General features: G+C 34.2%; 1 protein-coding gene across 4 annotated transcripts in view; it reads left to right on the top strand.

The window, feature by feature from the left end:
- The first annotated feature begins 1,355 nt into the window (after window positions 1-1,355).
- pkp3a (plakophilin 3a) overlaps window positions 1,356-18,263 on the top strand; it is a 40,492-nt gene continuing 23,584 nt past the window's right edge. The window contains exons 1-4 of one of the 4 annotated variants that reach the window (XM_073941834.1): window positions 5,745-5,791; window positions 5,882-6,106; window positions 13,037-13,143; window positions 16,012-16,850. In XM_073941834.1, coding sequence (XP_073797935.1) covers window positions 5,893-6,106; window positions 13,037-13,143; window positions 16,012-16,850 — 1,160 coding nt within the window. In that variant the 5' untranslated portion in view covers window positions 5,745-5,791; window positions 5,882-5,892. 4 annotated transcript variants of the gene reach the window in all.

The following is an 18,263-nucleotide window of genomic DNA, read 5'->3' as shown; positions in this document are numbered from 1 at the left end:
ATTCAACTTTTAAATCAACTACCCAAATGATAAATCAAGTGATCAAATAATAAATTAAAATGCATTCTCAAATGAGAAATCAAATGTATTGGTACTTATTTTTAATGAACAACTCAGTGAAATCCTGTAATAAATAAAATGACAAATCAAGCTGTGTTTACACAGGACTTTTCTCCCTATAGGCTTCCATTTATACACACGCAAATGTGTCAGACTGGAAACACAAGCTTGTGCATCAGGTTTTGCAGATCACTGTGTTGGAAAGTTTAAGCTTGGTGAAATCTAATCTGCAAAATCATATCACTTGACTGTGTGAGACCAATCGAGGATCAAAACATGACCTGTCTGGACAAAAATTTAAAATGTGGAGCAATCTTTTTTAAAATGTCTAATCATCTTGTTTTATCCTGCCCCTTTTCGCAGTGCCATACGACAGAAGTTCATGATGGACTGATTACTAGGACTATAAAGACATCTCATTCACACACACTCTTTGCTGAGTCTTGTTTTTCTCTTTGAAGCATTTCAACACATTTTCTCCCATTTGTGCTGCCATGTTTTGACCCTTGTCTTGTTTACCGTTATTGTTGTTTAGCCCTCTGTCCTGTTTCTAATTTAGTGTCTAATAAATGTTTTGTTCACATTTGTCTCTGTTTTAATTTTTTTTTCCCAGGTGAACTATGATTGTTTGTTCTAATAATGTGACCAAAAAAGTTTTTTGCTCACTCAAGTAAACAAGAAAAAACAAAAAGAAATAAGGGTTATGTTTTGTTTTGTTTTCCACTCAACTTCAGGCATTCAGTTCTGCAGACAAAAAAAAGTTCAGTTGGCACATTTTAAAAAGATTTGTTACAAAGCAGTTCACCCCTGAAAACGAATAATCTTATGTTAACCCAATTAAATGTAAAGAAAACACAAACATTTACTGTAAAATACCAGATGTTAAATGACAAAAATTTACTGTAAAATAACAGACCTTAAATTACCGAAATTTACTGAAAATTTTAATTCAAGAAAATGTCTGTAATTTAACGTCTGTTATTTAACTTTTTTTTTCCGGCACCCCATCTGCCGAAAAAAAGATATAAAATAACAGATTTCTTTTCAGGGTATAATACGGTAAAACCTGTAAAGTGGAGTGATTTAACCTCTATTGTGCTTGCATAAAGCAAGAAGTGCGTACATTTGAAACTATTATGTATGTATGTAAATCATCTAAGTTCTCTTTTGAAGCATGCAATTTCAAAAATGCTACATTTGATTACACTGTTGCCAAGTAAACATGCCTGGTTTTTGGCTGTTTTTTTGCCTCCGACTCCTCCTTGATGTGTTTCACACCCATTTTGTCTCTCTCCATTCTCCGCTGTAACTGTCTGACACATAATCACACACACACCTATCTTAATACAGGGGATGAGTAACCAGAAAGATGATCATGAATACACACACACACATACACACACACATACACACGTGTACAGTTTTATTGTGATAAGGGCGTAGTCACAGCAGATTCTATATCTTCTTGCCTCCCTGTGAAATCTGTCAGATTTTAACAAGCAAACTGAGCGTGAGCACACTACATACAGCACTGGAAATATACAACGACTACTGCTGGTGTTATTGGTGAGTAGAAACAAACTTTTTTTTATTTGTTTTGGCTTATAATAGTTAGTATAACATAGTGAATGAGCATGATTCAGTTTCATAACAAGCATGGAAAGGCTGTCTGATTAGAAATCTGGCATCAGTCACAGTGACTCAGTGAATGAATGACTTTCAGAGGAAGATGCTGATTTCGGTTTTATGACCTCAACAGTTGAAATCTGACCTTAGTATGTTTCAGCAATTAAGTCATTTCTATAAAACAAGTGTGATGATTTGTGATGACAACTGTGCATTGAAAATAGTACAAACATAATTCTTGAAAAAACCAACTATGTTAAATGATATGCCGAATGTGTATTAACAAACAATAAGCCAAAAATAAAAAAAGTATTATCATTTGCTATTAACAAGATATTATTTGCTAGTGAAAAAATGACACTAATGACTGACAATGACAGTAATTTCAACTGTATAAATCTGCTAACAGAATGTTTACTAAATATAATAACCATATGGTATAGCTAGCTCTCTGCAACAGCTCTCTGACACATCCCGGTCAGTACCTGGATGGGAGACCACATAGGAAAACTAGGTTGCTGCTGGAAGTGGTGTTAGTGAGGCCAGCCTGGGGCGCTCAAACTGCAGTCTGTGTGGGTCTTAATGCCCCAGTATAGTGACGGGGGACTCCATACTGCTCAGTGAGCGCTGTCTTTCGGATGAGACGTTAAACCGATGTCCTGACTCTCTGTGTTCATTAAAATTAATTCTGCCCACTGGCCTTTGTCCATCATGGTCTCCTAACCCTCCCCATATCATAATTGGCTTTATCACTCTGCCTCCTCTCCATTAATCAGCTGGTGTGTGGTGTGCGGTCTGGCGCAAAATGGCTGCCGGTGGATGAGGAGATTCCCCCTATGTGTAAAGCGCTTTGAGTGCTCAGAAAAGCGCTATATAAATGTAAGCAATTATTATTATTATTGTTATAACAATAAATTGCCTTTCCCAGAATTCCTTGCATGACACTTCACTTTTTATGCCTTTTTGATGACATTACTATGATTTTTTTTTAGCTTTTTAATATTACATCTAATGTTGATAAATAATGTTTAATAGAATATTTGAATTTTATGTGTGTTACCATGATGGTGTTAGTTGTTGTTTGAATGACGCTGAGCATCTTCTTTATATTAGTGTGTCTCTGCTTGGGGGAAAGTTGTTTGTGATGAGCTTTAGTTGATCATATGACTTACTCATCATCACCTGCTTATGGTTGTGTTTTTGTCTGTGTAACAAAAGGTATAAGGCGTAGATGTTCGTAGTTCAAAACACTGGTGTATAATACTAAATAATAAAATACGGTCATCGTTTTTTCTGATCTCACGAGGAAACGTAACTATTTTACATTTTGCCAGATTAACGGCTAATGAATTTGTACAAGTTCAGTTGTGTGAAAATACGAGTAGCAGCTTACCCCGCTCCTAAACCCAACCATCATTGGGTAATAAGCAAATCATACTAAATTGTACAAATGAGATCGTACAAATTCATATGAATTAGCCACTTAATCAAAAAAAGTTATGATTTGCCGTGAGATTGTGTGGTATTTTTCTTTTTTTTATCGTATTTTTAAAAGTAAAGTTCTGGCAAGCACAGCTGCCTGTTTGTCACTGTAAATAAAACAGTTTTTACAGATTTTTTGCAGTGTACTATGTGATTAAATTTAAACAGAGTTCTGGTTGAAATTGGGTTGGAAAATAACATGATTTTAATCAGATTTGAGTTTCATAGAAAGCAAAAGTCAAAAAATTTAATTTTTAATTGTAAAAATGCTACAGTATAAATCTGTTAACAGTACGTTTCTTTAATAACTATAAATTGACTTTCCCAGAATTCCCTGGATGACACTTTACTTTTTATGCCTTTTTGTTGACATTAAGGCTTTTTAAAGTTTTTTTTTACAGTAATGTACATTGGAGTTTTATGCTACATCTAATGTAGAAAAAAAATGTTTATTAGATTATTTGAATTTTATGTGTGTTTCCATGATGGTGTTTAGTATTTTTGTGAATGACACTGCGCATCTTCTATATGTTAGTGCTTGAGGGAAAAGTTGTTTGTGATGAGCTTTGGTTGATCATGTGACTTTCTCATCATCATCTGCTTATGGTTGTGTTTTTGTCTGTGTAACAACATGTATGAAGTGTAGATGTAAGTATAGTTGTAGATGTTAGTACACTGGTGTAAAATACTAAAAAATAATGAAATATGGTAGTTTACTATAAAATTTCAAACATTATTTTTCCTGATCACGAGGAAATGTAACTTTACATTTTGTCAGTGGCTAACTCATATGAATTCAGTCAGTCATGAGTTTAGTCGTATGAAAATGTAAAATTTTATAAAGGAGGAGTGGCATTTAACCCCACCCCTAAACCCAACCATCATTGCGGGATAAGCAAATCATACTAAATACGAATGTACGAATGAGATCATACAAATTCATATGAATTAGCCACTTAATCAAAAAATTATGATTTGCCGTGTGTCGTACTTTTCAATTCTACCATAATTTTAACAGTACAGTTCTGGCAACCACAGCTGCCTGTTTGTCACTGTAAATATTACAGTTTTGTTTTTAACAGAGTACAGTTTGACTAAATTTAAACTGATTCAATACAAAGATGAAACTTGAGATTATTGTGAATGACTGCAGACAGATCTGCTGCGTCTGCTCCTCACAATGCTAGGCAACGATTCAACAACAGCAACTTGTGCAAACAGATAGAGAACGTCACCTGCATGCCAGAGCACATTCCCTGCAGACTTTCACTTCACGCTGATGTCAACATGTCTGAAAGAACATTATAAACGTCAGAGTTTAGCATTTGCCAATTTAATGAAAACGTCCAATAGATGTAGTCACAATACATGTGTCATTAGATGTCCATGTAACCACAGATTTGTTTTTATCAGGTAGTTGTAAAAATACTTTCATGAATCTAACAAATTTGCACAATTTATTTAAAAAAAATGTTTAAATAAATAAACACCAACTTCAAAAAATAGTCTGTCTGTCTGTCTATCCATCTGTCTGTCTGTCTGCCTGCCTGCCTGTCTGTCTATGTATGTTTCAGAAATTCTATTTCATTTGGGCAAAAACATCACATCTATATACAATAATAAATAAATAAATAAATAAATAAATAAATAAATAAATAAACACGTGGTTTGTTTATGTCATTGACTTACTAATTATATTTACAATAAAAATGCATATATATTATGTTTAATTGTTCTACAGCCCAATCTGTTGATTGAGAATATTACCGGCTAAGCTACCACTATACTACTACTGCCAATAATAATAGTAATAATAATATTATATATTTTTCTTCTTCTTCTTATAATAATAATAATAATAATAATAATAATAATAATAATAATAATAATAATGATAATTATATTTTTATTAATTTATTAATATGATAATTATTATTGTTATTATTATTGTTGTTGTTGTTGTTGTTGTTGTTGTTGTTGTTGTTAATATTAGCCTATAACACTGTACACTAAAAAATGATTTTTGCAAAATTGTTGCAAACAATTTATGGGCTGAAACAAACAACATACCTATAGTAAAGTTTCAACATACATTGCAACTTTTTTCAGTGTAAAAAAAAATGCAGGGTTCCACACAATTCCTCTATGTTGTCCCAACACAAATAAAGTTAACTTTAAATCGTTTTTACAAATGTAAGTGGATTGAACATAAAACAATTAAGTTGTCCCCTCGAAAAACAAAAGAATAATGTTGTTTAAACTCATTTGTAATAAGTAGTTTGAACAAGTATCAAAAGTCTTTTTTGAGTGAAAACTAAACATAAGTAGAGGACTGGATTGGATTTTTTTAGGTGAACTGGATTTTTTATATAATTACAGTAAATCTTTCATATCTTTCCATTTTATCTACCCAAGCGCCATTTAAAACACCATTACATGCGAAAATACAAATATAGAGAGCCTCCTATTGTCTGTTGAGTTTACCTGCATCAGGTATCTCAGGTGACTCAGCGCAAACTCCGCCCAATTTTTAACTCCCACCTGCGAAAAAAGCCGCAGAGTTGCGTTCAGACTTCAGAAGTTCCAGCGTCAGCGCTCTGAAACACTCGCTAACTAACCGGAGGTGCGTTTTTTGTTTTCACCCGTGAGGACTTGTTTTTTTTTCCCACTCTCCGGTTTGGTGGACTGTAACTTTCCTATCTTTGCTGTTCAGCTCGCTTCACAATGAGCACGAGTGTGACTTCGGAGAGCGTCTTTCTCTCGGCGCTGCAGCCCAACTCTACCGTCAGCACGTACGCGGTCCCGTCCGAGAACGAGCTCGGGTCGCACAAGGAGGAATCCAGATTTAAGCGCATGCAACAGCAGGTGTCCATGAGACTAGCGGAGAAATCCACGCTCCCGCGCCAGAACGGCTCTTCGTCACAATACGCGTCCTCAGGTGTGTCATCATCATCATCCGCTTTGATCTCATTGTAATACGGCAACAATAACAGCCTTTGCATTATTAATCTGCTCATCATCTGTCAGGCTGACTCTCTGCGCTTTGTACGGTGTGTGCTTTCATATTTAACAATGATGAGTTATAACTCTTTAGGACCGAAGATTAGCCTTTGATATAATTAGTAAATATGACATTATTAAATTCACACGCACACGGCTGCGTTGTGTTGTTTACACTTCGGCATGCAAATTTTTTAATATTTAGAGACTAATGCCTGTGGCAAAACTGTGATCACGTGATGTTATTTAGCTATACAGAATGACTAAATATCCTACAAGGCATGTGAACACAATGTCTAATTTTTTAATAACTATACACTGTAAAAAAACTTTTTGTTGAATTTTAGTTAGGATTAGGGTTATTTTTTTCTAGTTGTCTCAACTTAAAGTGAGTCAGTTAACAAAAAATAAAATAAAAACTTATTATTTACTCAACCTAAAGTGGATTTCTTCTGTTGAATGCTAAAGACGATATTTTGAAGAACACTGAAAACCTGTAACCATTGACCATAGTAGGAAAAACAAATGGAAGTCGATGGTTACAGGCTTGCAGCTTTCTTCAAAGTATCTTCTTTTGCATTCGACAGAAAAAACAACGTTGAACAGGTTTGGAAAACATAAATGCTGAGTAAATAATGATAGAGTTCACTCAAAACTAAACATTCTATCTTTAAATCTGTCAAAATCACTACAAATATTAAGGGTTAGGGTTCTTTTTTTTTCTAGTCGTCTCAACATAAAGTGAGTCTAAAAAAAATGAAAATAAACGTACTATTTACTCATCCTAAAGTGGTTTTCAAGCCTTTATGAGTTTATTTCTTCCATTGAACACTAAAGGCGATATTTTGAAGTATGATGAAAACCTGTAACCACTGACTTCCATAGTAGGAAAAACAAATGGAAGTCAATGGTTACAGGCTTCCAGCTTTCTTCGAAATATCTTCTTTTGTGGTCGAGTGAAGTCAAACAGGTTTGGAATAAGTAAATGCTGCTAAAATGTTGAGTCTTGAGTAAACTATCGCTTTAAATCTGTCAGAATTACAGAAACAGTAACGCTTTAGTTTGTCGCAATTCGTGGTATTAACAAACAATTAACTAACTACTACTAGCTAGTAAACTACTAATTAACTGTTTACTAATAGTAAGGTATAAGTTGGGTTTAGGTTTTTGGTAGTATTAGGGATCATACTTTACAACTACTATTGAACAGTTAATATCCTCATAATAGGCAGGTAATAAGCCAATAGTTACTATCGTGAAGTGTTACTGGATGTAATCTTTAAGCCAAACCATAAAATTTATCCTGAATTACATTTTCATAATAAACAAAGTTTGATTTCAATATAAAGAGCTCATTGTTTGATAGAAAGTATTTTATAATATAAAAAAACCAACAAAGAACCTTAACTTTTTAAATTGCATGCGTCTTTGTTTCAGTTGGTTATAAAAAAAAATCATGTCATGACTCAACAATCAATGTTAGCATAAATTGTCCATTCCCTCATAAATTATTTTTATATAATCAGAGGCAGAGTTAAGTAAATGAACACAAATATAATTGTTTTGAAAGATATTGATATGGAGATTGTACAATGCAGCGTATGGCTCGAGTTAATTATTTACAGAGGCGAGCTGAACAAAGTTCAAGTGTAATCTCAGTTCCTGCTACGCGTCTAGTGAGAGTGAAAGTTTCAAAGCGCTCCTTTGAAAACCAAACCCATTCATGACAAAAAAAAAAGTGCTTAGCACTGCACAAGAGGAAGGTAGCATGGTCCGACAATAATAGTGTGAATATCAAATGTTATGATGTTGCAGTAAAGAATGTAACCTGAGAGTTTTACTTTGTAGTTGCAAAACTATTTAGTTTTAGTGCGCTCTGTGCTCAGAAGTGAAGTTAGGGTGTGTTCGCTTCTGTAGTTTTGGTTCTGTTGATTTGTTTTGCATTCGGCCCTGGTTCATTGATGTTCACAATATAATTTACACAATATAACAATGCACAATATAAAAGACTGGACATAAAGGTACAATAAACTACGATAAATGTAATGTCATTTAAATTACAAAAAAATATAAATATAATGTAAAATTAAATGAAATAAATTTAGGGTGTGTTCACACTTGGCAAATTTGATTAGATTAAAACAAGTCAAACAAGCTGTGCGCATATTGACTGAAATATGAACAAAACACAGGCCAAAGACATGTAAATGAACCAAAAACAGGGCGTCATGTCACAAGATGCGACCATAAATAGACCTAAAGTTCAAGAAAACCTGGTTTTCACTCTTTTTATGTATTGCAGTTCAGTATCAGACATGCGTCTCAATGCAGGAGATCTTTAACTCTGCAAATGAGATCTCAAAACCCATTTCTTTTTGTTTTACATAATTAGCAGTCTTAAAAAGTTTTTAAAAACTCTTTTCTTACCCGATTTGGTTTCATATTACAGAATGAGCAAGAATTCATACAATTATATAGAGTTCAATACAGCGATATTGGCTAGATTAATTATTGTAGTATTACATTGCAAAATTAATTTTTAAAAATCTCTGAATATTCTTAAATCAAGAAGCAAAAAAACATTGTTTTGATTTCAAAAATAATGAGTCAAGTTTTTTTCTTAAGTTTTTCCTTAAAACAAGCAAACTAATTTTGCTTTTGCTTTGAAAAAAGATTATTTTGCTTACCCCATTGGCAGATAATTGTGCTTGTTTTGAGGAAAAAAAACTTCCTTTATGATTATAAAATATCCAGGATGACTTTTTTGCCACAAGCGTTTGTTAATTATATTCATATTTGATCCAATTCTTTCTTTCACCGCAGCATTTATATCAGATGCCTTTTCAGTTAGTCTTAATTAGTTTTTAATACAAATAAAATTAATTAACCATAAATAAAAAGAAAATTGATACTTTTCTCTAACGATACATGACCTTTTTTGTATGGAGACAGATCAGTCTCAAAAATAATATATTAACAAAATAAAATTCATACCCAATCCACAACACAATTCACATTTACAAAATGCAATTCGTAAATTTAAAAACATGATTCAGGAATACACAAATCCTATTCAATGGAAAAACATATAATTTTTTAAAATTGGATTTTATAAATGTGAATTGTGCTGTGCGTGTAGGAATTTTATTTTGTAAATGTATTCATTTTGAGACTGATCTGGCTCCATATGTTTGTCTCTCAGTTGATACATCTGAATTATATTGTCATAGCAATAAATACCAGAAAATATTTTGATATAATTTTAAGCCTACAGTATATTGGCCGTCTCCAATGCTATACAATTGTAAATGCAACATTTAGAATCTGGTTGAATTGAGTGGTCAAGCCTGATTGCTGGAATTTCTGCTTTTATGCGGGTCTAATGCAGGTATTCTCCAGGTTTAACCACACACTGGACCCCACGGCTTATGAGGTTTACCAGTGTTTTAACAAGTTACAACAGCCTTAAACCTTCTGTTTCAAGAGCTGTCTGGAGGAAATGAATACCACGTCTTGGAAAAAAAGAAAAAAGAAAAAATAAGCTCCCTTGTCTGAAAACGACGCTGTTAGAAAAAAATCCATAAAATTCATGTAAAAAAAAATAAAAATAAAAAAAAAATAATAATACAAGCCATCAAATAGATTTCAAATTTTTACAGTAAACAACAGTATTTCATTCATTCACAATGTTAATACACCAGTACTAACATCTACTGATCTTATTCTTTGTTACACACATACATATGAAAAGGGAAGTGTCATGCAGAAAAAATGTGAATTTACAGTTATTCACCTTATATATACAGGTACATTTTTAACAGTCTAAATAACTGCAAAATACCATAAAAGAAATAATAGTTAAAAGAAATGGACAGCTGTGGTTACAAGTTATTTCATTAATTTACACTGTTAATACACTAGTCCAACATCTACGCATATTTTTAATTGCACAGACAAAAACACAACCATATGGTTCTGTTTAAAAAAACAACATAAAAAGAGAAGTGTCATGCAGGGAACTATATGAATTTACAGTTATTTACCACAAATACAGGTAAATTAATGTTACAAACTGTTACTGGAGCATTTCTGACAGTCGAAATCGAGATCTGCTGTTGGCAAAATACCATAAAATCCATAGTAATAATAAAAAATTAAGATGTGGTTGTCAGTATTTTATCATTAAAAAACAATGTACAAATAATGAAATAAATGTATACATTTTAACAGTAAACAACCGTATTTTATTAATTCACACTGTTAATACACCAGTACTGACATCTACGCATCATATTCTTTGTTACACAGACAAAAACACAACCATATGGTTATGTTAAAAAAACAGCATGAAAAGAGAAGTGTCATGCAGTCAATGTACAGTTATTTACTGTATGTACAGGTAAATTAATGTTGCAAATTATTACTGGAGCATTTTTAACAGTTGAAATCACAGTGTAGATCTGGCGTTGGCAAAGTATCAAGCATATATCACAAGCTTTTAGGTCTTACTTGTTTATTTCAGATAATTCAAAGTACTGCAGAAGGGCAGGGTGAGGCAGGGCAGTAAGGGTGTGTGCTTTTTGGGTAGGGACACTGGGAGTGTCTCATCAGACCGGTTCTGTTTTTTTCTGCCGCCTCCCGTCTACAACTCATTTTACACTTCTTCACTTATGAAACACTCCCTAATTCACATACTCAAACGCGTACATGCATGCCCGTAGATGCAGTCTTTGATGAAACAAACTTGGAAACCTTAACCGCATCTGTTTCAGCGCCAGAACAGAAAAAAACCTGTAAAATTGTAAACTTGCACTGCTGTAATTCATGGAGCTCTGTAAGGTTTCCTTGAACTTGCAGTGCTATCAAAGACACATGCTGAGCATACTCACTTCACTGTAAAGTTATAGACTTGACGCCTTTACGGGGCAGTAATTCTTTACATTTGACCACCTGTAACTCATTTCTCACAGCGAATGGTACATACAAACTGCTGTGCATTTCACTCAAATAAGACTGCATTATAAACTCTTATCAAACAAAATGATCATATATTTCTTTAAAGTTGTTTAATTTGAGCAGGCATCCATGCTAAAAAAAACTTATGTAGGAGGGTATCATATGCATGGCTTAAAGGGATTGTTCACCCAAAACATGAAAATGACCTCATCATTTACTTTCCCTTATGTGGTTTTAAACCTTTTTGAGTTTGTTTCTTATAATGGAAGACGTAAAAATATCTGTAAATTAGCAGTTTTCTGTATTTTGTGATTCGTGTTTTTATTTTTCCATGCTTAGTTTTGCTTTTTCCAACATTATTTTTTAACCTTGAATAGTTTGAAAAAGTGACTTTTATTAATAATTTTAGTAGTTTAAAGTGATATATTGTCTGGGTTGGTGTTGTATATTACAATAATAAAAAATCTTGCAATAACCTGCCAGTACACTTTCTGTTATTTTACAGACTTATTTCTCTATATATTATGTCTTATATCTTATATAATTTCAAACAGCTAAAATGTCAAAAAAAGTCACTTAAACTGTAGTTGAATTTTTTAACGTCAAATGTCAATGGAGCAGAGATCAAGGTCCCATATGCAATTCACAATCTTAAATAAACAGAAAAAAACTTGTGAATCACAAAACATGGAAACTGTTAATTAAAATTTTTGTTTTTACAGTGTAGCATTGTTCAAAATATCTTTTGGGGCATGAACTATCCCTTTAAGTAAAATGCAAACATTTGTTTAACTGGTAACTCGCACATAAAGCCACATAAACTTGAATAAAGGTAAACAAAACAACACTTGTTTTGTTTAATAAAGAACAAGCATGGATGTTTGTGTAGACTTGCTCACAAAGGCCTTATAAGCAAGGCTTATAAGTGAAACAATAACAACATATTTTTTTAATTGTTCAAGCAAAGAACAAACCTGTTTACTTAGAATTCTTACAAAAGCTTTAATAAAAACACAACTGAGACATTTATTTTATCAATTACATAACAATGCACGTCATGATCACAAACTTACATTAAAAATATCATAAACATTACTAGATTGATTATAAACAACACTTGCTTTGTTTAATAGTCACATCAAAGAACAAACATACATGCTTGTGTACAGACTTGCATACAAAGGCAAAATAAACAAAGATTCAAAAATTACATATTTCAAGCAAAGAGCAAACCTGTTTACTTTAAAATCTTACAAAGCTTTAATAAACTCAACTACACAACTGTATTTGTCCATTTAAAAACAAACATGCACATGTGACGATCACAAACTTGGTTTAAAAATACCATAAACTACTGGATCGATGATAAACGACATTTGTTTTGCTTAATTGTTGCATTTAAAGAACAAACATGCTTGTCTGTGTACAGAATAGCACAAAGGCATCATAAGGAAGGCTAAAGTGAAAACAACAACATATTTGTTTAATTGTTTAAGCAAAGAACAAACATGTTTACTTAAAAATTTTTACAAAGCTTTAATAAACACAAGGTAACAAATATATCTGATAAATGTGTCCATTTGAAAACAAACACGCACATTTGATGATCACAAACCTGCTTTAAAAATATCATAAACTACTAGATCGATGATAAACACTTGTTTTGCTTAATTGTGGCATTTAAAGATCAAACATTCTTGTTTGCGCACAAAAGCAACATAAACGGATCTAAATATGTGAAACATAAGAGTTTGTTAATGGTTTCATTAAATACATTATATCTGTGCTGTTCTGTGTGACACTTGTGTTTAGAAATGTGCAGAATGTGAAGCCACATTGAGAGAGTTCACTGGGAGGATTACTCACTCCAAATCTTCACTTATTAATCATCTGTATTTTTCTGTTTTTTTAGAGTCTGGTAATTATTCAACAATGACAAAATATTCAACAGTGGGACAAAACTTTATCCCGAGTTTCAGCTCGAAATCTTTTGTCAACTCGTCTGGCCGACAAATAGTGGTAAGACACTTTCTTTATATTTATAAACACAGGCAATACTTGTTTAAAAGACATAGAACCAATTGAGCCAAGTAAAGAAATCTTTTTGTTTGTGTGATGTGACTGCATGGGTGTCTATCTTATCCAAACACTGAAAAATGAGTGAGGAATGGAGATTGTGGTGTTTAAGTGTGACATTTCACAGGTCAGCATGAACCATCAACCCCATACGAAAAGTCACAAGTTAAAAAATCTCTGAGTGTCATTTGTCATGTTGTGTTTCTATTAAGTGGCACCTAAATTAAATGCATTCAACATAAAATTCAATGACCTGTATTACATTAAAAGTGATCAGAAATCTTTTTGCTCCAAGGTGAAATCTCTACTCAGTGTTTGTGCTGCAAAACTCCTCTTACTGTAAAACATATTTTACTGGACTGTCCTGCTTTTACTGATTCCAGAAGGACTTTTTATGAAATGAACTCTTTTAAGGACATTTTTGACAAAGTGAAACCAGAAAAGATTTTAGAATTTTTATCATGTATTAACACAAAAAATCTTTTTTAATTTATGTTTTATTTTGTTTGTTGATTTTTAAATTGTATATTTATTGTTGAAAGATTCCTGCCATGAAGATAGCCTTGGTTGCTGACATGGCACTAAATAAAAAATACATTACATTACATTACAGTGATCAGAAATCACGTAAATTAGTTAAATGGTTTAAAAATAATGTTAAAGCTTTAATTTAAGTGCCAAATCCCACCATACCTATTAATAAGCGTCAAATAATACTTTATTTAGCTGAAATTCTTAGGTTGAGTTTATTAATAGCCAGAATTGTACCTTAAAGGTGCAGTAGGTGATCTGCCAAAATGCAAACTGCTCAGCATATTATTTTTAGACTGCGGGGAGGGACTTTGAAATTGCGAACGCGAGCACCGCATCACAACAGCAGTCAACCCACTAGTTCATGTCATTCGCCAGTTAGTTAGTAGTTGGCCGGCAGCGTGCAAGAATTACATTTATTACTAAGCCATACTTGCATGCTATTTCAGAGCAAATATTCAGACTAGCGTGGTAAGCAGTATAGGGAGGCTGTCATTGTTCAAAAGGGAACCAATGTGAATATAAAAGCAACTTCAGCTCAGGAAAGCAGGCTAGTCAGACTAGCGCTATTTACTGATGCTGTTAAACTAAATACAAATCTACATTATCGATGCTTTAGGTCCCGTATAGAACTAAAAATAGTCACATCAATCTTTCGCCAGGAGATTTCGGTGGCTGAACTACACTTGTGTGCATATACAGTAAGCCATTCATAACTTCACAATGTAACATAAGCTTAGCCTGACTAAAAGAGTTTTATAACAGAACATTACCTGTCTAACAGTAATACTTCAGCCAGTGTGTAATCCTTCCTCCAGTGTGCAAAAGTAACTCCAATGTTGATTTAGATTTTTAAAAAGTTTCAATTCAGCATTTGATATTACCTTGTCTGTGATTGTCTCGTGTGCATGTGGCGCTCATGCAGGTAGACAGGCACAAATGGTGAATCTGCATGAACAAAGATGCGCAGAAGTCTGAATCTACATTTGCTGACAGACAGTTTAAGCTACTTATTTGAAATTATGGGAGATGTCGGCCCAACAATATTGTATTGGATGAACATTTTTTTTTGTTTTATGCCTTACCCAGAATATAAAAATACATATAAACACATTTAGATCATTTACTGTAATCATTACTATTGGACTGTGAAGAGACCAGCACAATAAAACATGTTTCTGAAGACAATCACCTACTGCACCTTTAATAAAGTGTTACCAAAACAATGCAATTATCACCTCATAAAGGTAACTTAGGGCGTATTCGCACTATGCTATCCGGACCGTGCCCAGGCCCGTCATTTGAGAAGTATAAGTGGTCTGAATCAGGCTCAAGCGCGGTTTACTTAGCCTGCCCTGGCCTGGTTGGAAGAGGTGTGCCAGAGCGCGGTTCACTTGGGCTCAAGTACGCTTGTAGTGTGAGTGCAAAGCGCAGCAGAAACTGAAGACGAGACGTGACTTTTTCATATAGATTTATTAATCATTCTTTCTGTTCAATCAATGCAAACTGTCATAGATTATTAAAGATGCAAACCCTTCACTGCACGGCAGCTGCACCTTTAGCAAACCTCCTAATTCCTGCAGCACGAGGACTTTATGATTGTTTATGAGCGTCAAAATCTGTTCGGCGAAATATTTGACTGCATGTCACTGCATCCCAAACGACTGGAACAATATAACTAGAGAAATCTCCACTGTGCTGAGCGATAACAATTCTTAAACTGAACAACGCAGTGTTGATGATGTAAGTGTGCTCAGGCGCGATAGCAATGTGAGTGTGAATGTGAATTTATTCTCCCTCATGTGTTTTTTAAACTTTTAGAAGTTTCTTTCCCCTGTTAAACACAAAGAAGATATTGTGAAGAATGCTACTGGCACCCATCGACTTCCATAGTCGAAAATACAATGGAAGTCAATTGGTGCCAGTAACTCACTCAAATATGGTTGTTGAACAAGTAAAGTATTGCAGGATTTTCATTTTTTGGGTGTATTGTTCATTTATTTACCTTATTTTTATATATACACTGTAAAAATGCTGGGTTCCACACAACCAATTTAAGTTGGGACAACATGAATGAATTAAGTTAACCTATTAGATTTGACAAATTTAGGTAGATTGAACATAAAGTGGATTAAATGATTAAGTTGGTCCCCCCCAAAAAAACCCTCAAGAATTGTGTTGTTTCAGCTTTCATTAGTAAATATATGTATTACATTTATGACCATCTATGTATAATTGCATTAAAAAAGTATTAACTATTTAATTTTCTTCTCCTATTAGGCCCAGCGTCCATCCCAGTACTTGAGCGGTGGTTTCTCTTCCCGCTCTGCCGTTGAGTTCACCCCAAGAGCCAAAATGAGTTACACAGCAGGAGGAGGTGGTGGTGGCGGTAGCTCATATTACCAAGAAGATTTTGCTAGCGGTGACTATGGTGGTGGCGGGTATCAGAGTGGCGGTTATCAAATTAGTGGCGGCCAAGTTCAACAGCAGCAGGTCAACAAAGTGACCCGTTCCCTGAGCCGAATGGGGGGTGACCCAGAGACCTTATCCATGCACTCCATGCGCGTGTCAGCCATACCACAGCAGGTTGTTTCTTCTTGGGTGGCTCAGGAAGACAGCGATGGCAGCATGGTTTCAGAACGCGACGCTACTTATACACAGCGGAGCATGAGCAATGGCTACGCCGCCAACACTTACCCACGCCAGTCCATGTACTCCAACTCAAATATGAATGGATTTGAAAGTGCGCAGCAGCAGGTCAGCTCCATGACTCTGCCGACCATGAAACGCTCCCTCAGTGGGACGCTTGCTACAAGCAGTGGAGGAGGAGGAGGAGGTGCTGTGGAGCAGGAGGTGTATGTGAGCCGACAGTCCTTCAAAGGCCCAGCTCACCGCACCATCAGCCGCATTAACAATCGGCAAACCCTTCGGACGTCCAGTGTGCAGTCTGGCATGTTCGGAAGTGGCGGGGGATTCAGCGGCTCCCAGGGGAACCTGTACATGATGCAGCAGGGGAGGCTATCGCGTGCTGGCTCCGTCAGGAGCATCCATAGTGTTGGGAGAGGCAAGGACGTGTTCGATGGCATGGACATGGCTGGCAGCATGGGCAATCTGAGTGGGTAAGAAGACTTTCATTTCCTTTGAGATCTATTCATCCACATAGGTTTATGTTCAGCATTTAAAGTAAAAGTTCAGCTAATCAGTAACATTCTTAAATTACTCACCCTCATGTCGGTCGAAACGCCATAGACCTTTGTTCATCTTAAGAACACATATCAAGATATGTTAGGTAAAATCTAAAAGCTCCCTCATCCTCTAAATGCTAAAAAAATAAGCTTTTTGATATTCAGCCAGAAATAGGAAGAAAATCTCTTTTATTTGTTTTAACTCAAGACACGATGAGATTGTTTATAGATGATGCTGCATTAGACACACTAAACTCACACATAAACATTTGCTTAAAGGAGAAGACCAACCAAAATGTCAATATTGCAACCAAACTGTTTTATTTGTAAAATATATTATTGTGGAATGCCCTATTTTTAATATTATCAGCATATTATACAACAATTTTTTTTCAGACTTTAAATAAAATATTTTTAAATGTGAATCTTTTTTTAAATTTTTATCAAAAGTAAAACCTTAAAAAACTGTTTTGGATTTTATCTTGTATATTATAATTAATATTATTTATGTATTTTACCTTGTGTATTATTTATTGCTGTTGGTGACTTTTAATTGTTAGAATATTCTTTATAACTATAGAAAAGTGGTATTTATAAAATCTGGTAAACTTAATCCGTTTTTTTTTTTTTTTTTTTTGCCATGACATAGCCAAAGCTGAAATGGCAATAAACACAAAATTCTCTCTCTCTCCCTCATCCTCCATAGACAATGGGGGTGTGGTCTCACGGTTTGGTTTGGTTATGATTATCATGCCATCGATTTGGTTCAATTTGATATCTCGGTGCATCACGGTGCATTGATAATGCTTTCCATACATAATTAGATTTTTTCTTCATATCACAAGAACTTTTTAGATTAATATCTATAAATATATTAATATTAATCTATTATTTGTAATACAATTAATTTTGACAACCCTAATAAACTAGGATCAAGAATTAAAAAAAATGCCCATAAAACATTCTTTATGTTATTCTTAATATTATCAGGCTATAAAAATACTGTGGCGCATTAAACAAAAACTATATAATTAGCCGTTTCATCTACTCTGTGTTAGTATATTGTGCACATTCCTGAGCACTATGCAAGTGATGTAAACAACTTCCTCTGTTTGAAACAAAGCAGAGGCAACACATGAATACTGACACTGAGGAGAAGAAAGCTTATAAATCTCAATTTCACTTACTGTATGCCTGGTGGGTGGCACGGTGGCTCAACTGTCACCTCACAGCAAGAATTTCACTGACTCAAGCCCTGGTTGGGCCAGTTGGCATTTCTATGTGGAGTTTGCATATTCTCCCCGTGTTGGCTTGGATTTCCTCCAGGTGCTCTGGTTTCCCCCACAG

The sequence above is a fragment of the Danio rerio genome, chromosome 25 (assembly GCF_049306965.1).
Source record: "Danio rerio strain Tuebingen ecotype United States chromosome 25, GRCz12tu, whole genome shotgun sequence".
NCBI lineage: Eukaryota > Metazoa > Chordata > Actinopteri > Cypriniformes > Danionidae > Danio > Danio rerio.
Note: the sequence above shows the minus strand (reverse complement) of the source record. Positions and strands in the feature narration are given on the sequence as shown.